This window comes from Myotis lucifugus, unplaced genomic scaffold (assembly GCF_000147115.1).
Source record: "Myotis lucifugus unplaced genomic scaffold, Myoluc2.0 scaffold_245, whole genome shotgun sequence".
NCBI lineage: Eukaryota > Metazoa > Chordata > Mammalia > Chiroptera > Vespertilionidae > Myotis > Myotis lucifugus.
In genome coordinates, this window is record NW_005871293.1 from 655,517 (window position 1) to 683,379 (window position 27,863).

Here is a 27,863-nt window from a genome sequence, read left to right on the forward strand (position 1 = left end):
TTAATTTTCTCATTTGTAAAATGAGATAGACCTATCTATTTAATAAGGCTTTTGAATGAATTAATTATGAAAGTATTTGAGCCCTAGCTAGTTTGGCTCAATGGATAGAGCATTGGCCTGTGGACTGAAGGATCCCGGGTTCAATTCTGGTCAAGGGCATGTACCTTGGTTGCAGGCTCTATCCCTGGCCCTGGTCAGGGCGCCTGTGGGAAGCAACCAATAGATGTGTCTCTTTCACATCCATGTTCCTCTCTCTCTGTCTCCCCTGCTCCCTTCCACTCTCTCTAGAAATCAATGGAAAAATATCCTTGGGTGAGGATTAACCAAAAAAAATTATGAAAGTATTTGATACATAGAGCACTAGGTGGGTATTAAGTGTTGTCTGCAGATGTCTCGAAGTTGCTGGAATTTTCCCCACCTGTTCCCCAGGGAGCTTCCCAGATGTGTGCCTCTTTTCTTTCATCGGATAAACAACACTGAGTAATATTTAGCTCATCTCAGATGACCATATTTTACTTTGATTCTACCCTAACAGCATTCATTTTCTGTTTTTCTACAGTACTTTGGAAGCTTACTTGTCATTTTCTGTGTGGAACTGGCTTGTGGTGTTTGGACATACGAGCAGGAAATTATGGTGAGTTCAAAATGGGATACAGTCACAACCTGAAACTTTATCCAGGTCAGCCTTAGAGAGCAGATCCTTTGGAGTAACTGAGGCACATGACTATTGATTTGAATACTTGTACTATATGATAACATGTTGTCCCAGTACTTCTGGAAAGTAACACTGTCTTTTCTGTGTCTGAAGCGTAGTTCCAAGCCCTAATTTGTAATATTTCATTTGGTGTACTATGATATGTGTTTTTAATTCCACAGATTGCTTAAACATGGATAGAATAGACTTAAAATAATAAATGTTTTAAAGTAGTTTTACCAACTTTTGAGTATGCAGCTTGGGAAGATTCTTATTTGCAACAAGATTTAAGAAAGCGTGACAATCTGCCCAAAAGCCTTATAAAAAGCTGTCCACTCATCACCGGGAGGCACGCATCCCCTGTTGGCCCCACGCTGAGCCATCGTCCACTTCAAGAAGCGGATTTGAAGAGTTGCGGTATTTCCTCCAGCCTGGAAACACTGTCACAGTTGGACACTTGGCTACATGGAAACAGCTCTTCAGTTTTTTTCTCTTACTTTTGCAATTGAAACCACGGGACCAATGTTTATCGTTATGTCAGGGTGGATGCGAGTACGTTCCTCAGTCTTCAGATGTTAGCAGTCACGTTTGACTTACCGTGTGCACTTCACTCTTGCTCACGCAGCCCATTATTACTTAGTTAACGTTTGTTCACTTTATTCTGGAAGGTGGTAGGCTTACACCTCTGCATGCCTGTGACCGCTGGCTGTTTTCATGGTGGCGGGCCAGATTCCCCCACTGTAGGTGTCAGGGTAATTCCAGTGAGATGATGCTTTTACACATGTAGTCCTTGGACTGTCTAGCAGGAGTCGCCCAAGGTGATTCTCAACAATATGCATTCTAGGGCTCGATGCCAGGTCTGCTAAATCAGAATAGAGGGGAAAGCAGAGGGAGAAGGGACAGAGGACTGGGCATGCACATTTGTGACAGGTTCCCCAGCTGAGTCTTCAACTCTGTAAAATGTAAGAGTTCTTTTTTTAAAAAATATATTTCTTTATTGATTTCAGAGAGGAAGGGAGAGGGAGAGAGAGATAGAAACATCAATGATGAGAGAGAATCATCGATCGGCCGCCTCCTGCATGCCCCCCACCGGGGATCGAGCCCACAACCCGGGCACGTGCCCTTGGCCGGAATCGAACCCGGGACCCCTCAGTCCGCAGGCCGACACTCTATCCACTGAGCCAAACCGGCCAGTGCAAAATGTAAGAGTTCTTAAGCAGAGAGGACCATCATTCTGTATTTGTTTCAGAGCAGCATTTGGGCAGCTGTGTGAGAAAATTAAAGTTGCTTATGGTACTGATGCAGTTATTAAAGATTTTATGCTGAATCTGCTGTGACACTGTTTTGATTACTGAGTGGTAATTGCAGACTAGTGGGTTCTCTGCATACTCCAATTTACATGTAAATGATGCTTTGACAACTGCCTCTACCCTGAACCCCTCTGGAAAGCCCTCTGAAGCGTCCCCAGTGTGTGACAGCTCTCAGCAAGAAGAGAGGATTTATAATTATTTATTTCTCTATAAAAAATTGAAAAGTTGGGGTGGGTTCTAAGTAATTTAATGTAAACCTAACTTTCTGAAAACGAAATCTATTAAATAGGAATATTCGTGCTATCTTTGATAATCATATTTTCACTTCGTGCCCTAGAAACTTTGCATATGAAGGGGGGTGAAAAATTAGTTGTTTTCAGGGGTCCAGTTTCTGTGTTTCATTGATAAAGAGATGGTCTCTTAATTTTTTTCGGTTTTTAAAAAATGCATGTGTCTCTTTGACATTCAAGCAAAATAAAATTATTAATTATTGATGCCCTCACCTCCGCTTTTGATTGTGTTTTTTTTTTTTATAATCAAAGGGTTTTTAGAGATGAGTTTACTTTCTCTGGATTTTAAAAATGGTTTTGACGGTGTTTATGTCATACTAATGTTGGTAAATCTCCTACGTTAAAACAGTTTGAAATGAATTAATTTAATGTATTTGACTGGAAATATTTTGATTCTAATATAATTCTAAGAAACTTGAGTTCATTGAACGGAATTTATCCTTACTGTGTAGATACTGTCTTCTATTCTGTTAAGGGGCCATCTGCAAGTATCTTAAGATAGCTTTTTTTAAAAATATATTTTATTGATTTTTTACAGAGAGGAAGGGAGAGGGATAGAGAGTTAGAAACATCGATGAGAGAGAGAAACATCGATGAGCTGCCTCCTGCACACCCCCCACTGGGGATGTGCCCGCAACCAGGGTACATGCCCTTGACCGGAATCGAACCCGGGACCCTTCAGTCCACAGGATGACGCTCTATCCACTGAGCCAAACCTGTTACGGCATGCAAGTGTCTTTTAAGTATCACAGTGGTACTGGTGGGTGCAGACTGTCATCTCAGTTGATGGCATACATCACGGTTTTGCTTATGGAAATCTTCCCCATTAGTCTATCCTTCACCAGAATAGAGCAAGGCCTGTTTAAAAGTAAACAACTTTAACATACTTTTAACTTGGTTTTTTTTCACTAACAGTAGTGTGAGTGAAAAGTGCCCTTACAGTTTACTAGCTGCGAAATCACGCAGAGCCCAGCCTGTGCGTAGACGGCTTTGTGCTCATAGCTGCTCCATGCAAGGAGCCAGCAAATGAGTGTTTGCCTTAAGGACTAGATCACAGCACTTTATTCCAGAACCTCAGTGATCTTCTCTGTTTCTTGCCACGTTTGGTCTCAAGACTGATTGTGGCCAAAAGGGAGAAACAACTTATTTTTATTTTGGAAAATAATATTAAAAATAAAACTGTCCTAATCACCAAACCAAAAGATTTGACATCAGACGGTCTGTTTCTCTGTTCTTTCTCCATACATTGTCACCTCTTATTCATTATTTCTTCTCTCAAAAAAAACCTGTCATTGATATTAGGTCAGATGATAAATTTCTGGAGAATTCATTTCACTTTCATGTATTTTATGCTCAAAAGGATAGGAGACAATCATAATTTATAGTGAGTAGCTTGAGCTTCGGTTCGTTCCTTGAGCTTTGTTGAACCCCATGAACACTGAGCCCGTTATGTAGGGAACAGTGTTCTGTGCCCAAGTGTTGGGGTGTTTGCTTTTGCACTGTGCATTTCCAAGCAATCAAAAAGAAAACTAACAAAGGGGGAAAAATGAAGAATATCTGTGGTCAGGAATTTTTAAACTACCCCTATTGATATCATTATTTTTTAAAATAAGATTTCCAAAATGATCCAATTCTTGAGTTAGTGTCAAGCTTGCTTGTCTAAGCCTGTTCTGTATGACACCATAGGTCAGATGCGGATGTCCGTCCAGCTCCCGAGAGCTACCTTAGTACTGCACATGCCATGAGACTGGGATTTGTATGCCTCATTTCCTCCCGGGGGCAGCTGGTAACAGACTGTTGTGCTGACTAGATTTCTGGTCAGGTGTTGTGTTGTGTACCGGAAGCTCTGGCACGATTAAACATTCTGTCAAGGGACACGGTGCTAGGTGACTTGAGAACAGAAGCACAGACAACACTTCGATTTGGGCTCTGATCTTTCTAGAATGCCAGCATGCCTCTGAAATCAAAATTTTGAAAAGGGGTTCACAAACTTATCCCAGAGTGAGGCTTGAGTTGATCTCTTTTTCTTCTTGATTCTTCCCCCTTTATGTTAATACCATAATCTGGAGTCTCTTCAAAAACAGCAATTTTCTGAAGTGAAATCAAAAGGCATTGCTCTGCAGGGATGGTTTGTTGTGAGGAGCTCTTCAGGTGTGTGTATCTTGTCATCTCCTTGAGCTCAATATTGGCATTAACTGATTTTGCATTACTCAGCTTTACATGACACTAGAGGCCCGGTGCACAAATTTGTGCACCAGTGGAGTCCCCCAGCCTGGCCTGTGGGATAGGGCTGAAACTGGCTCTCCAACATCCCCCGAGGGGTCCCGGATTGCGAGAGGGTGCGGGTCAGGCCGAGGGACCCCACAGGTGCACGATCAGGGCTGGGGAGGGACATGGGAGGTTGGCCAGCCGGGGAGGGACTATGAGAGGGCTCCAGGGTGTATATGGCCTGTCTTGCTCAGTCCCATTGGGCCAGATCCCAGCAGGAAGCTAACCTACAGGTTAGAGCATCTACCCCCTGGTGATCAGTGCACTGGTCGACCAGTCGACTGCCCCCTGGTATCAGTGCACATCATAGCAAGTGGTTGAGTGGCCTTAGCATATCATTAGCATATTACTAATATGCTTTGATTGGTTGAATGGCGAAATGGACAACTGGACACTTAGCATATTAGGCTTTTACTATATAGGATAGCTCTACATTTAGTACAAAAACCTGCACACAGAGGTAGTTCAGTAAGTATTTAGTAGCTCTGAGTTAACATAGGCTACAACAAATATAAAGTACTTGTCAATTACAGTACATTCCAGGTATGTGTGAGTATGTGTATGAGACTATGAGTGACTGAGTTTGTGAATCTGTGAATGTATGTGTGTCTGAGTGTGTGTTGCTGTGTTACAGTTGTTGATCTTTTGTTTTTTATCTTCAGCTTCCAGTACAGTGGTCAGACATGGTCACTTTGAAAGCCAGAATGACAAATTATGGCTTACCTAGATACCGCTGGCTTACTCACGCTTGGAATTTTTTTCAGAGAGAGGTAAGTGCTACCATTTCTGAGGTAAAGGGTATAGAATAAATGGCAGGCTTTCAAAACAAATGTTCAAAGCTTTGGCCTTGGTCTCTTTCTCTGTGCTGAAAAGTTAAGCCTGTGATTCAGTTACCACTGGTGTGATTCTTTATTAAGAAATACCTTAAGGAAAGCCAGGCTCTGCTTTTCTTTCCATATATACCATTTCCTCTACATTTCACATGCTTCTCCATAGTTTCAAATTTTTTAAAAAGCCTTTTCACTAAGCTACTGTGAAGTTTCCTTTTCATGAGTCAATAAATATCCACATTCTATTTGAATAGATCATTTTTCATCACTTTTAGAGCTATTTGTATTTTAAACATCATTTAAAATTTTAAATGATCATTCTCACTTGAGAATTAGGAGTCAATACGTTGTTAAAGGCATGAGCTTTCTAGTCAGAAAATTCTGGCTCTACTGCTTACTATTTCATGAGCTTCTATAATTTACTTAACTTTCTGAAGCTTCAGTCTCTCATGTAAAGTGGAGATAATAAAATATCTCCTTGAGTTCTTGAGAAGATTAAATACGCTTGATCTTATTTAGCTTATGGTTATTAACAATAACATTACAAAGTACAGTGGCTTTTAGCTTTTCTTACCCAACTTCCACATAGCACTACATGCAAACATCTGCGCACACGGGGACTATATTTAGATGTTTAAAGTCTGGTGACTTGAAGTTAATCATTGATCTTGCTTCAAACCAAGCTTCTCTTCCAAGCAGTTTCCCTGTGATGGGAGTGACATTTCCAGATGACCAAGTATATCCGTTTCCTTTCATTTTATTTAGAGCTGGGCCGCAAAGGACTTGAGGGCCAGTGTCTTCCACGGTAGATAACCAGCTCTCTGCTCCGTTACTCTGGCTTGAATATGGGCAGACGTTCAAGTCCAAGATAATCTCCAAATCTGGCTCTTTGTGTTCCAGCTGTTGAGATGGTGGACATTATCATTGTAACACAGATTTCCTGTTTATTTAAATGCGTCCTGACTTTGTTTGTTTACTGTTCATTTGGACTAAAAACAACATGTACGGAAAATAAGTAAAGCATTTAGGGAATTTATCGGAAGCTGTGTTCAGCGACTGCCCTGGGTAGAAGGTGCCCAGAGCTCTTTATTTTTTATTTTTTTGGGTTTGTGATGTAGACCATGATAATCCAGGTTAAAAAAACAAAGCACTTTTCTTTTTCTTAAATGGTAGGAAAAGGAGTTCCACTTAGATAGCGAATGTACAAGCATTGCAAATTTTAGATTTGTTGCATGCTAAATTTCCTCCTCCTATCATAGGCCTATTTCACCCCAGAGGAGGTGGTGAAGACCTCTGGGTATCCTAAAAGATGAAAAAAAACCCCTGTACTAGTTTTCTAGGGCTGTGGCTATAACCGAGTACCACAGGCTGGGGGGCTCAAACAACGGAAATGCGTTGTCTCACATTTCTGGAGGCTCAGAGTCTGCGATCAAGGCGTGTGTTGTTGGTTTCTTCCAAGGCCTCTGTCCTGGGCTGGCAGATGGCTGTCTCCTAGTGGCTTCATGTGGGCCTCCCTCTGTATGTGTTTGCGTTTAAATGTCATCTCCTTAGATGGACATCAGGCATATGGGTTTAGGGTCCACCTGATGACCTTGATTCAATTACCTCTGCAAAGACACTGTCTTCAAAAATGGTCACATTTGGGGGATGAGAACTTCAACATGAACTCCAGGTGGCATACAATTCAGCCCATAACATTCCTTTTGAACAAAATAAATAGTAGAACGAGGAGGGACCTGTCAGCCCCACTTTTCCTGACTCTTTCAGTGCTGTTCTGTGCACGTCCTCCAGCTTCGGGGACTCTCAAGCCCTAGTGGTGCTTATTAAATACCTTATAAAAAACACTCCTGCCTTTTAAAAATGTGTTTATTTATTTTAACATAGTGGTTGGAGAATAGGCTTTGGGATTAATAGGTTCTGCCACCTGCTAGTCTGTGATCTTGGCAAGTTACTTGAGCCATCCGAGCCTCAGTTTCTTTATGTATAAAATGGTGATGGAATTTTCTTGACTTTGACACAATGTTGGCAAGAGTGACCCTGCCTCACACTGTGGTTCAGAAGGAGGCAGGAAAACTACAGGGAGATGTACCACAGTCATATGTGGCATCATAATGGGTTTGCTTAAGGGAGTTTTCAGGAAAAAGTTTCAATTCAGTATCTTCTGCTAAGGACGAAAAACAACTGTGTACAAAGAAAAAATATCTCAGTGACATTAAAATTTTAAAAGTTTGGCACCGAAGGTGATATGCTTAAGTAATTTGGAAGAAGCAGTTTCTGTGGAGCACCTCATTTCCTGACAAGGCCTGATGAATGGGCTGCCCTATTGTGGATGGGGTTAGAATGTGCCAAGAGCTATTCTTCTGTCATCAACCAGAAAAAACACATGTCGTTAGGAAATGAGGGAGGCGTGTTCTCTCTTAGTGCAAGGATTTTTAAACGACTGACTTGGAGCTCTTGTAAGTCGTGTATGATTTTTAGAAAGTAAAGTCTTTTGACTACATACGATTTTTATGGAATCTTAATGACTTGAAATATGTGATGTCAAATGATGTTTGACTTCATCTGTGATGCCTCAGATATATTATTCATGGCTTTGAGAACAAGTTTATAAAAGGAAATGACTAAAAATATTTTAAAGTTTCTTGGAAAATTTTAGAATGACTCATAGCATTCAGTAATTCATCATTTGTAATACTCTTAAGGTGATTTTTGCTTTTAAAAATTATATATGTAGGCAAATGAAAAAATATATAGTCATTTTCAGGTTTTTCCTTGTTTCATTTTACTTGAGAAGTCCAGAATTCTTCACAGTGGATTTTAGTTGGACTGTGAAATGGTGGGTTGCGGTATTTTATGGCACAGTGTAAATCCTGGGCACGGATGGATCTGTTGGGCTCCGTAATTTACAGAGCCAATCGCTCTTGGCAGAGTCCTTCTCAGAGACTGCCCATAGTGCTTGTTTTTCACTCTATGAAGAGTAACCCCCTCTCTACCCAAGGGCAAAACATTATCATAGTTAATTATTCTGAACCTAATCTACATCCATCCTTAAGCAGTGTATCTAAACCTTGGCCAGAGAAAGCTTTTGCAAAACCTTGGTGAAATGAGACAAAAAGAAAAGGAAAAAGAAACAATAACTTTTCTTAAATCTAACTTTATTTAAGCTAAAGGAATATCATTTCTTCTGTGATTTATGTGATAGAATATGATCATTTAGTTCAAGAATCTTATTTGGATGGATAAAAATTTATTGGCCAAACTTATGTTTACATCTCAAACATTTTTGGAGATTTTTTTTTGGTTAATGAACCCAAGTCTGGTAATCTTTGTGAGGGGAGCTTTGGTCAACAAACCTTTCTCCGGAGATTACAGAAACTTTTAATATAATATTTGAATTTTTAAGCAGTTAAACTGGTAACTAGGCATATACACGTAGATTGATCAGCTACTCTTCAGTGTCTAGAGGCTTAATGACAAATATAAGATTTGAGGTATTTGTTTCGTTAGTTGTGCATATGAACTCTGTTGCTCTAAGATCACTTGTGGAGGATCTAAGGGTGGGAGAGGGGGAGGGGGACTCAGTCCTGCCTGGTCTGTTTTCAGGTGTTAATGGGCATTAGTGCTCAGAATTGTTCCAATGGGGACTCCTTTACGACATTTCTGTCATCCACCGAGAATGTACACCTATCATTAAGTGATGAAGAATAATGTTCGCTTTGCTACAAAAATTTAAGAAATCTGCTGTTTAACCTCCTATAAATAAAGAAAATATTTGTGTAGTGTCTGAGCCTGACCAGTATTCTTTTACAGTTCAAGTGCTGCGGAGTGGTGTACTTCACCGACTGGCTGGAAATGACAGAGATGGACTGGCCCCCAGATTCCTGCTGCGTTAGGGAATTCCCAGGATGTTCCAAACAGGCCCACCAGGAAGATCTCAGTGACCTGTATCAAGAGGTAAGGCTGTATGTGTGTAGCTGATCGGGGAGAAAAGTTTTCTTATAATGACAAGTATAGAACCCGCAACATGCCAGTGAAATTTTCCTCTTCTGTACAAATTTAAAGGCCCTCGAAATTTTTGCTCTGGTATGTGGAAAAACAGGATAAAGGTAAAAATTAATATACAAATCTGAGCACTGATCACATGTTAACAAAGGGCATTGGGAAGGTCTAGGTTTTAGAATTAATTGGATTTTCAAATGTGTTGTCTAAGAATCAAATTCTCTTGCCCCCTCCTCAGGGTCCTTTGAAAACAGAGGCAGGCAGAGGGTGTCGCTGACTCTGGAGGTCGGGAAAACACACTTTGGAGTTTCTGAGCGGAACATAGTCTAGGACAGGGGTGGGCAAACTTTTTGACTCGAGGGCCACAATGGGTTCTTAAACTGGACCGGAGGGCCGGAACAAAAGCATGGATGGAGTGTTTGTGTGAACTAATATAAATTCAAAGTAAACATCATTACATAAAAGGGTACGGTCTTTTTTTTTTTTTAGTTTTATTCATTTCAAACGGGCCAGATCCGGCCCGTGGGCCGTAGTTTGCCCACGGCTGGTCTAGGACCTCCACGTAGATTAAAACGTGTAGGGGAAAACCCCCCTCTCCTCTTCCCTTCCCCCTGCTGGATAGTGAACAGGGATGGGAGTTTTAGTTAGCTGTTTGAATGGAGTTAGGTGCTCACTGGAATTAAAATCAATTGTCCTCTGCCCAAGACTCTTGCATATTTGTGTTTTCTGGAAGAATTTATCCGAATCATCTCTTATTCCTTGTTAGCAGAAGTTTTCCTATCACTTCACTTTTAGTGGCGATTTTCAAATGTTTTTAGCCACAGAATTCTTTTTCTCCCAATTAAAATCTAGAGCTACGCCATCCCGTACAGCAGCCAAGAGCTACGTGTGGCCACTTGAATGAAAATGAAATCAAATACAATTTTCATCTCCTCTGTTGTGCTAGCCCCATTTCAAGTGCTGAGGAGCCTCTCCGAGTTAGCTCTTCCTGTGGCGGACAAGGCAGATGGAAGGTATTTCCATCCTTCCCGAGAGTTTTACTGCAGCCTCCATCTAGAGTGGAAGCTCAAAATGGAAGGGAAGCTGCTCACCTGAGGGGCCAGAATCATTTTCCAGATACATCTCCGGGCAAGCACCTGGGTACACAAAGCACTGTTGTCAACCTCTGGCTTAACAGACACACTCATGATACAACACACACACACACACACACACACACACACACACACACACACACAATGTGCTACAAAGAATGAAACTGTAAAAAAAATCATATCAGGATTTATAAAACATGCCTTTTTATGTGTTTCAAGATCATGACCTTAGGAGGTTAGGCATTTTTCCCTAGAAATACTCACATTGTTCAAAACATCTTTTAGCCAGCCTGCCAACGTCAACTGTAGAGCTGCACAGGAATCAGCTCCATTAATTTATAGTGTAAAGGAACAATATTTGAAAAAGATCCTGGAATACTTATACAAATGATCTTTTACATCCGTGTCTTAGATGTGAGTAACTTTGGGCTGTTAAAAAAATCATCTCAGAGGACAGGACCCTGCCACATTGAAGGATATCCAAAGTAAAGAGCTTTGGGCTCCAAAGGCACATACAAGGAAGAGTGCCAAGTGTTTTTTAAAGAGATTCACAATTTTATTAATTTCCTAGGGCTACTTAAACAGCAGGTACTTGTTGTCTCCCAGTTCTGAGGGCTGTAAATCTGAGATGGAGGTGTAGGCAGGGTTGGTTCCTTCTGAGGGGTGTAAGGAAGAACCCACCTCACCTTCTGTGGTTGGCTGGCCATCATGGGCGCTCCTTGGCTTGCAGAAGCTTCGCCTGCTCTCTGCCTTCACCTTCCCACGGAGTTCCTCTTGTTTGTGTCTGTCTCCAAATTTCCCTTTTTAGAAGGATGCTAGTCACTCACTCTTCTCCCGTCTGACCTCATCTTAACTGATCACACCTGCAACAACTCTATGTCTAAGTAAGATCCGATCTGAGTTAGTGGGGATTGGGACCTCAGCATAAGCATTCGGAGGGGACACATTTCAACTCATAACAAGAATTGTTGAAACAGCTGAATGACTCAGGTTGTTTATTTTAAAAGATAACCAAAATACTTTTAGTCATGCCTCATACTACTGAGAGGCATTGTGTTTGGATATTATCATTTGAAGCATATTACATTTTGGCTTTGAATAAAAAAGAATATACAAGGTCTTGTATATTGAACAAAGAATTGTTGGGTCAGTGTCTCTGAGTTCCTCGGTGTTTGTGCTGTACCTTGTGCTCTGGGTGAAAGCTGAATATTGGCTGGTGTCTATAGCAGGGATGGCGAGCTAACAAGTGCAACAAAATCCTGCTTATTCCATTAAGCAGAAGCAGTGCTGAACATTTCTAAGATAATATTAAACGCAAGCATAATTGTGGACATTCAAACACATTACAACACCACTAGATTTAAAAACACACACACAGATGATTACAGTATAGGTACAAGTGTAAACATGTGAACTGAAACCTATGAACACCCTGTGTAAACTTCATTCATTTGTTCGTTTTTAGGAGTGGCAAGTCAGTATGGGAAATTATTGGACTATACCCCCATGTATAGTAATATTTACTTTCTTCAGTGATTAATACTGATAATATGATTATAACTAATACTAGAGGCCTGGTGCATGAATTTGTGCATGGGTGGGATCCCTAGGCCTGGCCTGTGATCAGGGCCATTCGGGGCCGTCTCGCCCAGTCCCAATTGGGGCTGGGCCAATCAGGGCCTGCTGGCAGGGGGGAGAGACAGGGGTAGGGACTGTGGGAGGTTGGCCGGCCAGGGGGAGGGGCTGGGGGAGGTTGGCCAGTTGCAGGAGGTTGGCTGGGGAGCGCACTGACCACCAGGGGGCAGCTCCTGCATTGAGCATCTGCCCCCTGGTGGTCTCAGTGCGTGTCATAGTGACCAGTCAACTGGTCATCTGGTCGGTCATAATGGTTATATATATATATATATATATATATAGACCATGAGAATAGCAAAGCGTGAATCAATTTTCCAGATGTTCCCACAAAATCTTTATTTCAGTTTTACTATATTTAGTTGAAAAGCATGCAGTTAACATTTAATAAAAATTTCTTGTAAAAATACAGTTCAATTTTACTAGCTTATCTTAATGATCTCCACTAGTAATATTTATAATGGGATTCTTTCAGGATGTCGATAATTGCTTGTTCCATGGATTTTAAGCTGGAAAGAAGCCACACTGTTGTGCCTGGGCAAATTTGATGGCCCGGATTATTCAAAACGTTTTTCATATTTTTCATATTTTCAGTAGCAAGCTGGCATTGTCAGTTATGAGATATTTCTTTAGACAGAATTCCAGCAGAGATGGAGGTTCATGATGTCAGAGTAATCTGCTTTTGCACTTCTAATTAATAACAGATGTTGATATTGGTAATGTTACAGTGCATCATTATATGCATAGTTGACTTGCCAACGTGAATCACTGAGTAGCTTTATGGCACAAGTACAATTAAGTCCATCATTAAAAAGAAGACTTAATTCCACTTTGCCCTGGAATGCATGTTTCCTAATTACAGAGTTCCCAGGGATCATCCACCTGGAAGATGAGGGATCTATAAAGAAGAACAAGTTGACAGAGGGACAGTTGGAGGTCTTTGGAATGTTTATTCTGAAGTAGTGAGTACTAAAGGGAGGTATTTCAGATGTCTTCAAGTATTTCAAAGTTCATCAGTCAGAACAGGAACTGGACTTACCCATTGTTGCTCCCAGAGCCAGAGTCACAGGAAGGAAATTTTAAGTCAGTAGAAGGAAGAGCTTGTTCATCAAAATCTGTCCAATTGTGATACAGGTTCTCTTGTAAAATAGTGAGTGTCTTATCGCAAAGAAATATTAAAGTCAAGGTCATTGGTGTTAGAATGGGTTTTTAAATTAAGAGTGAATCTGGACTAGATGAACTCAAGGTCCCTTTTATCTTTCATATTCTGTAAGCTCAGAGATAAGAACCGACTTTCTTCCTGCGATTTCTGTTCAGAGGTCTGAAATCAAGGAAATAAATCATTCTCAACCATCTGGTGGCCTGCTTGGTCCCTGACCCAATAATATTTTATGACACATTTAAAACCTGTGAAAAATGACAGAGCAGAAATAGAGCAATAGTTGCACATTTTAGGAACATTCCCATCAGAGTTATTGTTGGGTCTGGTATTCAACTCCTTAAATATCTGCATTGAGTAAAACACATGTCTAAAAGTATACATTTAAAAATCACAATTGCAAATATCTCTGACCATCCGTTTGGTTCCATTGCATTCATTCATTCAAAATGTTTTGTGATTACTGAGTGGGATCCAGGTGCTGATGATAGAGTGGAGAATGCTGCAGACAGAAATCTCTCCTCTTGTATAACATATATTCTAGTTAGGAACATAAACAACTAACAAGAAAAAAAGCAATAAAAATAATTTCAGGTGGTGTTAAGCACTTTGAAGACTCCGAACAGGGTCATGTGCTGGAGAATTTCTTTATTGATGAAGGAACTACTTCAGATAGGACAGGTAGGATCTAGGCTCTCTTAGGAGGTGACATTTGAACTGAGATCAATTGATGAGAAGGGCCCAGCCATGCAAATATCTGTTGAAGAGTATATATTTTTAAATATGTTCTTTTAAATTGATTTTTAGAGAGAGAGGAAGGGAGAGGGAGAGAGATGGAAACATCAGTGATGAGAGATAATCCTTGATTGGCTGCCTCCTGCACACCCCCTACTGGGGATTGAGCCTGCAACCCTTGCATGTGCCTTGACCAGGGATTGAACCGTGACCTCCTGGTTCATAGGTCAATGCTCAACCACTGAGCCCCACTAGCCAGGCTCAAATACTCTTAATAATTTCTTTTGTGACAAATAATTGGAACCAAACCCTTTCTGCCTCTTTAGATGGTTGTTTATTTCTTCTCTGTGTAACAGGAAACATGCACAGACAGGAAGCTGGAGAGGGCAGGGTGTGTAGATGTGAGCAGAGGTGATCTTTCTGGCTTGTGGGACAAAGAACCCGGATGATGACAGGGATGTACAGATCTCCAGTGCTCACGGTAGTGAATGGGTATGGAGGAGTGCTCCCCCACATTGAAGGTGGGACAACTCACGGTGAACCATGTGGGGTGGGCTATTAGAGGCTTTCATTCTCTCAGGTATGTGTTACCTGCTCTGTGAGTTGAGAGCAGTTTTGAGGTTTTACACCTACCCATCTCTTTTGTACCTAATGGTTGTTGTTTTATAATCTACATACATTTTTTAAAAAAATTTTCTGGGCAGTATCTTAGCCCTTGGCACTTTTTGTTAACACTCTTCTCGTGCTAACATCTTTGACCAATGAGAAAAGTGAGTCAAGCTGTATGTCTGTTTTGCCTAATAGAAACAACTTTTATTTTATCCTTTTCTCACACAACATCTGAGACATGTAAGAAGTTTCCTCAGCACTTCTGAGCCAGAGGGAGAGACTTGACAGTGTTGTGGATGAAAAGGAGATGGTGGGAGTGGGGATTGATCATTTTTTCTCCCAGGTAACCCTACTCGTAAGTTACTAGTGGCATTCTTCTTAGAACCAAGTAAATTACCACACTGGAAACAAACAGTTAGGGGGGTAGGTGCTGAAAGACAAGTCCAAGGCAGAAAGTCAGAGGTAGCAGCTTAGGCCCCAGGCCAGGTCCTGGCCAATGGTGCTAACCTAAAGTGAGTCCAATCTGCATAGAAATGAGTCTCACATCAGTGTTAGAATAAGAGATAGGAATGATCTTGAATTGGGACACAAGAAGGAGCCTGGCATAAGATAGGCAGTCCTTCATTATCATTGTGTTTATGCGTGAGATAAGCAATGAGAGCACAACAGAAGGTAGAAATTCTTGGGGCTTCCAATCTTTTTAAAATATATTTTTATTGATTTCAGAGAAGAAGGGAGCGGGCGAGAGAGATAGAAACATCAATGATGAGAGAGAATCATTGATTGGCTGCCTCCTGCACGCCCCCAACTGGGGATCGAGCCCGAAACCTGGGCATGTGCCCTTGATGGGTATCGAACCTGGGACCCTGAAGTCCATAGGCCAACACTCTATCCCCTGAGCCAAACCAGCTAGGGCTGGGCTTCCAATCTTAAAAGATAAGCAGTCATTGCCAAAGGCAGCAAATATTTGGGTGGCATGAGGCTGAAAAGGCCATTCCAAGCAAAGAGGCAGCGATGCAGTGAGAGCTGGAAGGCAGACAACACAGCACAGCGGGACTGCGGGCATGAGGAGGGCCATGCGGGCAGGCTGGACAGATAGATGGGCACTGGACTATGCAGAGCCCTGGATACCTGATAACGCATGCGTGTTCCACAGAAGTCTGCGAATGGTTGCGAAATAAAGAAGGCGAGCATGTTTGCAAAATGGAAGCATTATTATGAAAGGAATGCTGAGGGCAGAGTAGTCCTGGGATTCTGACTTATTCATAATGAAGCCCCATTCTCAGATGAACACACACAGAATCTCCTGCCCGGATAGTAAAAAGTAGGCTGCTTTCCGACCGGCACAGTGGTGATTTAGATGGAATATCCCCAAGAAGTTCCATTCCCAGGGTTCTTTTATCTGGAGGCAAAGACACTCCCTCCTGCCTCTCTGCTGACTTCATTATCTCCTCAGCAACTGCTGGCAGGGGTCAGCTGGACTCTGACAGGTGATATCTGCTTTACCATTCAAAGCTTTGCAGGGCCAGTTCGGCCAAAAGGGTGGATCCCTTTTATCTCTGGGCTTTGCTTGATCTAATCAGGCCTTGAACTATCCTGCCAACTTTGCTTCAGGTTACAAATGCATTCTTATTGCCTTTCATTCTCTTCCTCAACTTAATTCAATTGTGAGTTTCTTGTTACCTATTCACTATTCAAACACTCCCTCTCCCCCGCCCCCCATGCTCTATTTGTAGAGACTTTGTAGATTTTGCCTTTAGAATTTACTAATGGGAAAGCCATTATAGTAGGCTTGACCTGGGAAGTACCTCGCAAAGTATAACAATTTTAGATTTGTGCTTAAAAATCATTGCATAGGCAGAGAATGGGTTGAGGTGAGAATTCGGTCTCGCTTGAGGCAAGGAAATCTGTAGGAAACTGTTGCAGGTCACTCATGTGAGTGACTGTAAAGCCTGGGATTCCCATTGTGCCATTCAGGATGGACAGGAGGGAATGAGAGTGAAGGATATGAAAGAGGGAGGGTGAACAGGACTAGGTGATGAGTTGGCTGTGGGGAGTGAGTGACAGGGACACTGCAAGGACACTTGACTTTGACTTGGGCCCTGAATAGATGTAGAAACCATTTTTTTTTTCAGGGGGGAAGGTTGGCTTTGATTACTCCACTTGGGAAATGCTGGGTTTTAAGGGTCCTGTCCATGTACTCCTAGTAGGAAATATGAAGCTTAGAAGACAGAACTCAGCCAGAGATATGGACTTTGTGTGTATTAATTAGGGAAAGAGCTAACTCAAAATACAGTAGCTTGTATAAGGTGGGAGTCTATTTCTCTCTCGTAGACCAGTCATCGGACCCAATCTATCGGGCAGCTCTGTTGCACAAGTTCATGCAGGGGCCCAGGATGGTGAGACACCTCGCCTTTTTTTAATACCTCCCTTCCAAAGTTGCTCCTGTTTTTCTCCAGTTCCAGTCAGTGGGGAAAGGAGGAAGTGGGAAGGAACACAGCCCATGCATTAAGCTCTACATTCCTCACCTCTGCTCACGTTCCACTGGGGTGGGCTCACGAGGCTGTGCCTCACTGCAACGAAGGCTGGGGAATGTGGTCTCCGGCTAGTAGTCGGTGTTCCATCGACTACCAGTGGTTGGCAAACTAGGGCTCACGAGCCACATGCGGCTCTTTGGCCCCTTGAGTTTGGCTCTTCCACAAAATACCACGTGGGGGCGTGCACATACAGTGCGATTGAAACTTTGTGGCCCATGCTCAGAAGTCGGTATTTTGTGGAAGAGCCACACTCAAGGGGCCAAAGAGCCGCATGTGGCTCGCGAGCCGCAGTTTGCTGACCAGTGGACTACATGAACCACCATAAAGAGGTGGAGAACAGACTGGGGTGAGTTGGGGCCCTAATAGGTTATGGGTATTATCAATGCAGAGAGGCGATTGAATGCATGGGAGTAAAGAAGGCCACAGGGAGAGGTGAGGTGATGTGTGCGGACAAGGCCAGGAGTTGGGGGGCGGGGATGGCAACACTTCACAGCAGAGGAGGGGTCACCAACTGCAGGAAAGAAGAAATGGGAAGCAGTGTCCTGCAAGCCAAAGGAGAAGAGGTTTTTAGGAATGAGTGTTGTTCAGCAGTTAAGACTAGTCTCCCAGGCCAGACTCTTTGGGTTAAATCGTTGATCTGCTTCTTACTAGCTCTGGGACCTTGGGCAAGTTGTTAATCTTCCCGTGCTTCATTTTTCTCACCTTTTTTGGTGAGATCCAACCTGAAGAAAAGAGGATGCCAGAGTACTTATCTCATAGGGCGGTTTGGAAAGTTATGCGAATTAACCTATTAAAAACCCTGGGAACAGTGCCCGTGTGTAACATGTGTTTATAGTCATAGCTGAGAGTTAAAGTAAATCAGGAAAGTACACATTGCGTTTTTCAAATACAGTACATGTTTAATAGATCTATGAGCAAGTGTTTACATGCATTGTCTCCTTTAAGCCCTAACACAATTCTTTGAAGGTTGCAGTATTGTTATCTCCATTTTACAGATGAGAAAAATGAGGCCCAAAGAGGGTAAGTGACCTAGCTGGTCATAGAGCTAGTCAGTGACTTAGCTCAGATCTAATTGATTCCAAAATTTTGAGATGTGAAATACTGGTAAGGAGCAAGCTGAGCTTTTATAGATTTTTTCCCCCACTTCTAAACCTCACTCTTATCTATTAAGTGAGATAATAATAATACCTACCTCCTTAGAGTCTTGCAAAGAGTAAATCAAGCTACTTAATGAGAAGCCCATAGCAAACCACTTGGCACATAATAAATACAAATCTTCAAAGCATAGTAGTAGCTAATGACAATAATAACAGTAATTTATTAACAACTTAGTGAAGTCAATAGAAAAATTAGCTGCCTCTGATTGGAGTTTACAGCCCAGAAAGGATGTGTTTTCTGGTTATGTATATTTGGGCTGGCTGAAGCTAGATTTTTAGGTCCAGGTTTTGGGGACTTCATGTGTCTCCCACTTTGCTTGTTTCAACACCTTCCCACTTCTTATAGTTGAACATTTAGGTGGATGAAAGGTCCAGGGAAAGACAGTGTGAATGAGCAGCTTGGGAAGGCTCTTCTGCTTGATCTGGCTTCCCATTTCTTCTTTCCTACAGTTGGTGACTCCTCCCCTGCTGTCAGTGTTGCCATCCCCCAACTTCTGTCCTTGAAGCACCTGCTGGGCTTCCCGACTCTGGTCTATGACCACATTTTTTGTTTGTTTGTTTGCTTGTTTTTCATAAAAATGAAAAATGTTTGGCAAGTGTAGTCTTTTCATTTTGATGGTTCTGCCTATCTAATGGAGATATATTGAGGATTAAACAAGACATGAGGGTCTGCCATTATTAAGAAACTAGAGGCCCGATGCACAACATTCGGGGAGAGGGCCTAAGCTGGCAGGCAGACATCCCCCGAGGGGTCCTTAGCGCTGCCGCAGAGGTGGGAGAGGCTCCCATCACCACCACTGTGCTCACCAGGTGTGAGCCCACTTCTGGCTGAACAGCGCTCCCCCTGTGGGAGTGCACTGACCACCAGGGGGCAGCTCCTGCTTTGAGCATCTACCCCCTGGTGGTCAATCATAGCGACTGGTCGTTCGGTCGATTTGCATATTAGCCTTTTATTATATAGGATAAGACTTTCTCTACTGCATTTTCTGTGCATGGGTTTGGTTAACTTTCTTCTTAAGGGACCAGAAAGTCCGTAATGAATTTTATTACTTGCTGTTGAGCTTTTTTTAAAGGACTCATTTATTTCCCTGCAAAGCTTACGGTTATTGGTGATCCAACCTGTTTAAAACTCATGAACTGCTATCATTCATTTTTTAATTTTAGAAGCACTAGAGCAGAGATTATATATTTGTACCTGATGATTAACATAGTCCCTTCAAACTTGAAAGTTGTGTTTATTATCAAAAATCCATTATGAAAATATCGTACTGGTATGTATGGCACCTAGATTTTATTTATACTTTATTTCATAAGCCCAGGAGATCTGTCTAACTCTTTGCCATGGCCTGGGAAAGCCATTGGTGCTTTTCTAATTTTAGAAACTCATTTTGGAGATAGATTAGAGAATAATTTCAAGTGTATCATTTCCTCAAGTGAAATGAGGCATCTGACATTCCTTCAAATAGATTCCAGGAAATGTAGGGATTAGTAATTTTTCCCTGATAAGAGGTAATGTTATTATTTACAGTTAATAGTTGATCAGAATTTTAATATTGTAGCAAGTAAAGTAGGTTAGCCAATATGTCTTATTCATAGCTTTGAATTGTCTGAGGTTATTAATGTAAGGCTAGCATAACTTTATTTAGGAAGAAAACATATTCAAATTAACTCAGAATATTTTATTTTGAGAAAAGCAAATAAGTGAAATTCATTTCTTTCCTATTCTGATTAAAACAACTTTTATGAAATAGAATGCAGTTTTGAACTCTAACATTTATATTTTCTCTTTTTGAATCACTTAACAGAAATGTTAATTTATGTAACTAAATATCTATGAATAGTACAATAGATTATATGGAAAGACATCTATATTTGTTTCTTCTCTAGACTTAGTGACTTACTTTTCAATGAAAGTGTCAGAGTTTGCATGGAGAAGTGTAAATGTTATGTATGATTATTTGATTGGCTTTAAAAAGTTCACAATTGTGTTCAGATTGAATTATTTCAATGGGGATAATGCAGAAAGGACCATAAACTCACAGTTGTTTCTACTAAGAATTTAGAGAGTGGCTGAGGAGGACAGTTATTTATGCAAAGAAATTTGGGAAAATACTGTCTTATCAAGAAGAGGGATATTGGAAAGACATTAAGTAATTGTGTAATGAACCACTAATAATGAGCAATATGCTGCAAGTTTCTACAATGCCTTCTGAGTCATTAAATATTAAATTGTGTCAGTATAGAGAGATTTGTGCTTTTATTTATATACTACTTTTTTATTATATACTAGAGGCCTGGTACATGGATTCGTGCACTGGTGGGGTCCCTTGGTCTGGCCTGCAGGGATTGGGCTGAAGCCAGCAGTCCAACATCCCCCCAGAGGGCACAGGCTAGGCCAAGGGACCCCACCAGTGCATGAATCTGTGCACCGGGCCTCTAGTATGCATATAAGATCTTTGGTTAATCTCTTCCTGCCCGCTCCCCTCCCCCCTTCCCTCTGAGATTCATCAGTCTGTTCCATGTTTCCATGCCTGTGCATTGAGTGTCTGTCCCCTGGTGGTCAGTGTGCGTCATAGCTGCCGGTTGAATAGTCGCTTAGGCTTATATACATCTAGATTTACAACGTGTATCTTTTTATTAAACAAAGGGTTTAATGCAGTACACAACAAGAATGATGCAATGAATTAATAATAAAATATAGATAACATTGGAATGTCAGGGTTAAGAACAGAAAAATTAGACATGCTTACTATGAGGACAGATGGGGCATACTTGCCCCTCAGCTTTCTGAAAGTTCAGATGCAAAGGAGACATCATCATTTGCATGATTTAATGCTAGAACAGAATATTTTACATTTTCAAAGGCAACAAAACTCGAAAGTATTTTTTCAGGTGAGATTTTAAAGAATTTAAATTCTACTCTGAATTACCTAGGAAAATATCTTCAATATTATTTTTCACTAATTTTATTGAGCAGTTTCTTATGGTGTTTTTAAATACACATCGGTGGAGAATAATATACAAGGCATAGGCTAATATATTCCAGTGTAGCAGATTTTGATAGTCTGGCTTGACACTTGGATGTAATTTAAAAATATAGAGAGATGTCAGTTGATTTCATTTTTTAAATAATCTGTAGATAACTTTTTTTTCTGATAGAGAAGCATAAATTTTAATTAATGAATTCTGATGACAAGCATAAGTACTTAAATTTCATCTTGTTTTGAGGGGTTATCTATGTATTGTGTAAACTGAGGAAGTGATAAGACTGACACATTTTTATAAAAGTTGAGGAAGCGAAGTAGGATCTTTGCTTTGAATAGACAACCCTGGCCCACCTCAGCATGGACATAGTATTCAGGTCCCAGTTATCAGGAAGGAGACTAGGTCCTACCCATGTGCCGTGTGATTCAATGCCATGCCACTTGCCTGGGGCACCTGAAAAGTTTTTTGTGTGGAATCCAAACCCATTGATAAGACCTTAGTTGTTTTAATATTTTATTGCATTTTCTAGTTTTTTAAAGTTAAAAATCAGTGTTCTTTCCAAAGAAACATTGATAAAACCAGGCAATCCAGAAAGAGATCATCAGGATGATGAAGTGCATATATTTGGAAAAGTTGGAGGCAGCAGGAATACGTCGTCTAGAGAAGAGGATGGTTAAAGGGAATGTGACAGCTCATCAGGCATAGCTCTCTACCTTCTGGAAAAGGCATTGTCTGAGAGCAGAGCTGCATCTTATTGAGAGACAGGTTCCAACAAGGAAATGCTTGTTAAGGACTACTGTTTTTCGCTTAGCTGGTGTGGCTTAGCGCTTGAGTGTCGACCTATGAACCGGGAGGTCACTGGTTCAATTCCCAGTCAGGGCACATGGCTGAGTTGTGGGAATGATTCTCTCTCATCATTGATGTTTCTATCTCTCTCTGCCTCTCCCTTCCTCTCTAAAATCAATAATATATATATATTTAAAACAATAATATATATATATATATATTTAAAAAACTACTGTTTTACAAAGTGTGGACAGAGCTGTCTAGTGAGGCCCCAAGTTCCTGTGGGGATGGGAATAGGGTAAATTAAGATGCCACAAAGCTTACTGTTCTTACTGGAATCAGGTGAGTTTCTTACATAAATGCTGCTCAGATTGGTGCAAGCCTTCGGAGAATTTCCAGAGTTATAAAAGCATTTATTCTGATTTTTTTAAAGAATTAATTTTGAAAGAGGAAGGGAGAGAGTGAGAGAGAGAGAGAGAGAGAGAGAGATTTGTTGCCTCCTGAATATGCCCCAAGTGGGGATTTGAACCTGCCACCCTTTGGTGTATGGGATAATGCTCTAATGAACTGAGCCACACCTGCCAGGGCTATTTTGACAATTTTTACTAGTGCTTTTATTGTTTATATAGAGGAAAGACTATTCGGAGTTTCTTTCCTCTGCCTGTTTTGCTGAGTCATTCTAGAAGTGCTTTTTTAGCCATATTTTTAAAGTTAAAAAGTTGAACTCATTGACTTCCAAGGTCCCCTCTCACTCTAGAAAATTCAGTGTTAACTAATATATCACATTTTCAAACCATTCTAGATTATATAATTTACTGTACCTTTTTATAAATATGAGTTTAAAATAAAATTGAAACAGATGTTCCTTAATGCCCAAAATATGAAACACAATAGACTATAGTTTATTCTCAATTTCTGCTTAATTTTATTGACAGATTTTTAAAAATAAGTATTATCTTTTCTGCCTACTGCACTTTTACCATGTACCAAACCCCATTCTAAGTGTTTAAATATATTTATTCATTTAATTCTCCCCAAGTCTCAAACAGTAGGCTCTATTACTATGTATGTTTTCAGATGAGAAAACTGGAACATGAATAGATTAAGTAACTTGCCAAAGTCACATAATTTTTAAGTAGCAGAGCAGGGATTTGAAATTCAGAATTCAGGCTCTGCAGTCCATGTTCTTAAACATTCTATCCTGTGTCACAAAAGGATGCTTGTTGGAATGCCACATAAACATAAATGTGAATGGGTTCTGATAGACCAGCTGAGTGGGACTCTTTGGAAAATATTTGAACATTGGTGAATTGTATTCCTGAGATCTATTTTGGTTTCCCAGGGTGTCTGTGTGTGTATGCCTATTTGTATTATCAAATAGGTAAGATGGCCAGAGAAGTGATATTATACTGATGTTAAGTAATATTAAATTATAAATATTTTAATTTTACTTTTGGTTAAATTGGTGAAACTTGGATAATCCTTTGCTGTTAATTTGCATTACATTATGTACCAGAAAAAGGTAGTTATTACATTATGTACCAGAAAAAGGTAGTCATTTTCATATTGTCTGTGGCTGCTTTGGTGTTACAGTGGCAGAGATGAGTAGTTGGAACAGAGACCACATGGCCTACAAACCATAAAAGATTTACTATCTGACCCTTTAGCAAAAAAAAAAAAGTTCGTCAACCCTTGCTCTCTAGATGTGTGTTTTAGCAGCAGCTCTCAATTTCAGGTTGTGAGGAAGACAGAAGAAATCACTGGGCAGGCTTTTCAAAGAGTCCCCATCTCTATCTCCCCTCTGGCTTTCTCACAGGTGTCCCTGGTTGAGAGTCACTGTTTTAAACTTTAGGATCTAGTTGTTTCGCCCCATTAACTGATACCGATAGTTTGTTTTCACCATTTTGGCCTTCTGTATCCCATCCAGAGTAATTATGACTGTGCTATTTCTTTTACAGGGTTGTGGGAAGAAAATGTACTCCTTTTTGAGAGGAACCAAACAACTGCAGGTGCTACGGTTTCTGGGGATCTCCATTGGAGTGACACAAATCCTGGCCATGATTCTCACCATCACTTTGCTCTGGGCTCTCTATTATGATAGGAGGGAGCCTGGGACAGACCAAATAATGTCCCTGAAGAATGACACGACTCAGCACCTGTCATGTCACTCAGTGGAACTGCTGAAACCAAGCCTGACGAGGATCTTTGAACACACCTCCATGGCAAACAGCTTCGACACACACTTTGAAATGGAGGAATTATAGAGGATGTCGAAGGAGGAAACCACCCAGTTATTTTATTTCACTTGTGAATTTTTGAGCACAGAGATGTTTCAGAAATGTGTAGAAATAAAAATGCCACAAAGCAATGCCTAAGCATGTCATTTTGAACTCTTTAACATGAAGAGGGAAAAGCTCCATATATTATGTTGCCACCTGGACAATAGTTGCTGCCCTTTACAATGCCAAGGACAGATCTAATATCCACTTTATAGCTTGTGTCAGATTTTTACTAAACATAGTTATGCTTTGAGGTTTATGCTTTGGTACAGACTGACCAACGTTTCTGCATGCCTACTATGGTGGGATTGGAGCTACAGTAAAGTTCGATTTACTTCTGTAAGCTCACTAGTATATAAAGTGCCAGTTAACTGCTAACATAGGAAGTTAAATAATACTAATGATTTTTATTCTTTGGTGATATATATATTTTTTTGTGGGTAAAATAGATTAGACATAAGAAAAGTCTGAAGATTGGTGACTACCTAAATGTGATTTTTGCTAGTTACTAAAATATTCTTAACTACATCCAAGAGCAAACTAACACATTGTCTTAAGCTGATCAGGGATCTGTGTGTATATGAGAATCTGTGTTAAGTCTGTATAATTCACTAGGTTTCAGTTCTTATAATGTTAATAACAATTGTGAAAAGGATACATTTGTCCTGTATAACATCATTATTCTTAACCTTCCCTGTTAATAGAGTTTTAAAATTCTGTCTTGGTTTTTACATTACATTAGATTACATAACTGTTAATTTAAATACTTAACCACTAATTTTGAAAAATTGCTAGTGTGATACAAAAGAAGTCATTGTAATTCAGAATGCAGTCTGGTCCCTAGAGAGTATTAATAAGAAAATGTACACACAACTTAGTTCATTTAGCAAAGACCTGGATGCTATCTTTCTCCCAAACTAAGACTCTTTTTGACACTAAACACTTGTTAAAGAAGCTTATCTTTGCCTTCTCCAAACAGGAAGTGACAGTATCCAAGTCTGAATATAATTCTTCAGAGAATAGTGTTCCCTTTCTCCAGGGAAATGCTGTGAGAATCATTAAGATAAGTGGCAACTTAACCAGAGAATTTCTTTGCTTTATTTCACTGATTAAGATAGTATGGTGAAATACACAGATTATTAAATTTTTTTACAAGAATAAATATATTTATTTAAAATGGGAAAAGTGCATTTTACTGTATTTTATCTATTATGTTTATTTCTCAGAAAATGGAAAGAAAATTAAAACTTGTCAATAAATATTTTCTGGAGAGTAATAATTTGTCTGTCTAATTTGTACACATTGTAAGCACTTTTACCACTCAAGAAGATTAGCAAAGGGAGAAAAACGTGAGAAGAAATGATTGAATACAGTAATAATGATTTTCAAATTCCAACTAATCTATAAGAATATGTATCTTCACTGAGAAAAGATAAAAGATGCCCATTTACTTTTCAAGTTTGATTTTGAGCTAAATGATGATGCAACTGTTTGATATAATGTATAAAAGTACCCATTTATGTTCATTTATATCCTCAATATTTTCATATCCAAGTTTTTAAAGTAATTTTAAGAGAAAAGTAGCCTAAGAAATACAATATTTTAAATCAACAGCTAGATTTCATCTCTTCCATAGATTTAAATGAAAATAGTAAATACCTTGCTTGATCAGATTCAAAAGCAGCCCTTTTTATAATTTCCTTAACACTCCAAATCCTCATAATTTTACCTAAAATACCCAAGTAATTGAAGCAGCTTTGAGTGTTAATTGAATTATTTGGATAGCAGTCAAATTTGGCTGCTTCTCTTTTGACATTACAGAAAGAACAAGCATATGTTTTATTGACCTTGGTAAAAAAAAAACACATTTAAATTTGTAGATAAAAGTCAATTTTTACATCTTTAGACTTCAGATATTTTGATATATTGCTTGATTGAATACTCTTTAGAATAGTCAACATAAATTTAGACAATCATCTTATATTCTTATGCACTTGCTTAATGGGAACAAATGAAACATATAGCAGAGGTCTACAAAGGCCTCTATGGTAGCAGTGCACCTGGAATAATAACACTGGAAGGGACTTTAAAAAGTATATTTAAGCCCTAGCTGGTTTGGCTCAGTGGATAGAGCGTCGGCCTGTGGACTGAAGGGTCCCAGGTTCGATTCTGGTCAAGGGCACGTACCTTGGTTGCAGGTTCCCTGGCCCTGGTTGGGTTATGTGCAGGGGATAACCAATCAATGTTGTCTCTCTCACATCGATGTTTCTCTCTTTCTCTCCCTCTCCCTTCTACTCTAAAAATTAATGGAAAAATAGCCTCCACTGAGGATTAACAACAACAAAAAAAGTGTATTTAAGATGGCAGGGCTCAGGGAGTTAGTTCACTGTTTGGGTCCATTGTAAACAACATTGTTCACTGGTTCTGTGGGAATTTTTAAAAGCTTTCTTTTGTGCAAATCACCATTTTTTTAAGTAACATGTAAGAAGATTATTTTTACTCAGGTTAAGAGTCAATTCAAAGTGCCCTGGAGATTCAGAGATGACAATAAGAGGTGCTGTGTATCGTCTAGCTCTGTGAATTATAAAATCAATATGTACAAGAACATGCAGTCAGTGGTGCCATTCTTAGCGAGATGAGACTGAGGAGAGGAGAATTAAGGCAGTTAATGGAGGAAATGGCCTTCAGGCGGAGTCAGGAAGGACGAGGGGAGCTTAGCTGGCTCACAGAGGACATACCATGGGCCACTAACCTGAAGTTAAAAAAGCACATGTTATTTGTGGGGCAGGACCTGTTTACTGTGGTGAGAATATAGAATGCTTGAAGAGATTGTCATGGGAAAGGAAATGGGTGAAATTTGGGTGCTTAGACTTCATTCAGTAAGTTCAATGGCGAGTCACTGAAGTATTTTCAAAAAGAGAAGCGATTTGTGTTTCAGAAATTGAACTGGATTAACCAAGTGAGAATGTGGAGGCACGGAGACAGGTGGACATGGTACACTCCCCAGGGCGGGCCATTCTTTAGCTAGTTCGTATGGCGCTCTCTGGGGTTGTAGACACTCCAGAGCTGGGCTGGCTAGATTGCTGTTGCTGTGGCCTGGAGAGAGAGAAGGACCCTCCAGCACAATGGGAGTCAGAAGCACAGTGCCCGGAACAGGTTACACCGGGGTGAATCTCCACCATTGGGCAGCAGGTGAATCTTGGAGAATGTCGCATGAGAAGTGAAAGAACGGACATTTCTAGATTTCGTACCTGGTAAATTGGCAATGGCATTACCCTAGACAAAAGACGAGTGGGAACGGCGGTGTGGGAGGGTGATTAATGTGGTTTGGACACACTGAGTTGGACATGTCCGCAGGCCATGCAGATGGAGATGTCTGCAGGCAGCTGTAACCTTCCAGTCCGGAGCTCCAGAGAGCTCAGTGTGGAGCCTGTGAATTTTTGTGCATTGCCTTCTGAACTCAGGAAGCCTGACAGAAAATGGGCCGCGAACCAAATCT

At 40.4% G+C, this 27,863-nt stretch overlaps 1 protein-coding gene across 1 annotated transcript in view; it reads left to right on the forward strand.

The window, feature by feature from the left end:
• The window catches only part of TSPAN12 (tetraspanin 12), a 65,344-nt gene extending 40,576 nt beyond the window's left edge, over positions 1–24,768 (forward strand). The window contains exons 4-7 of the mRNA XM_023762401.1: positions 560–634; positions 5,225–5,332; positions 9,203–9,346; positions 24,044–24,768. Coding sequence (XP_023618169.1) covers positions 560–634; positions 5,225–5,332; positions 9,203–9,346; positions 24,044–24,349 — 633 coding nt within the window. The 3' untranslated portion in view covers positions 24,350–24,768. The remainder of the gene's footprint in view (positions 1–559; positions 635–5,224; positions 5,333–9,202; positions 9,347–24,043) is intronic.
• The last annotated feature ends 3,095 nt before the right edge of the window (positions 24,769–27,863 follow it).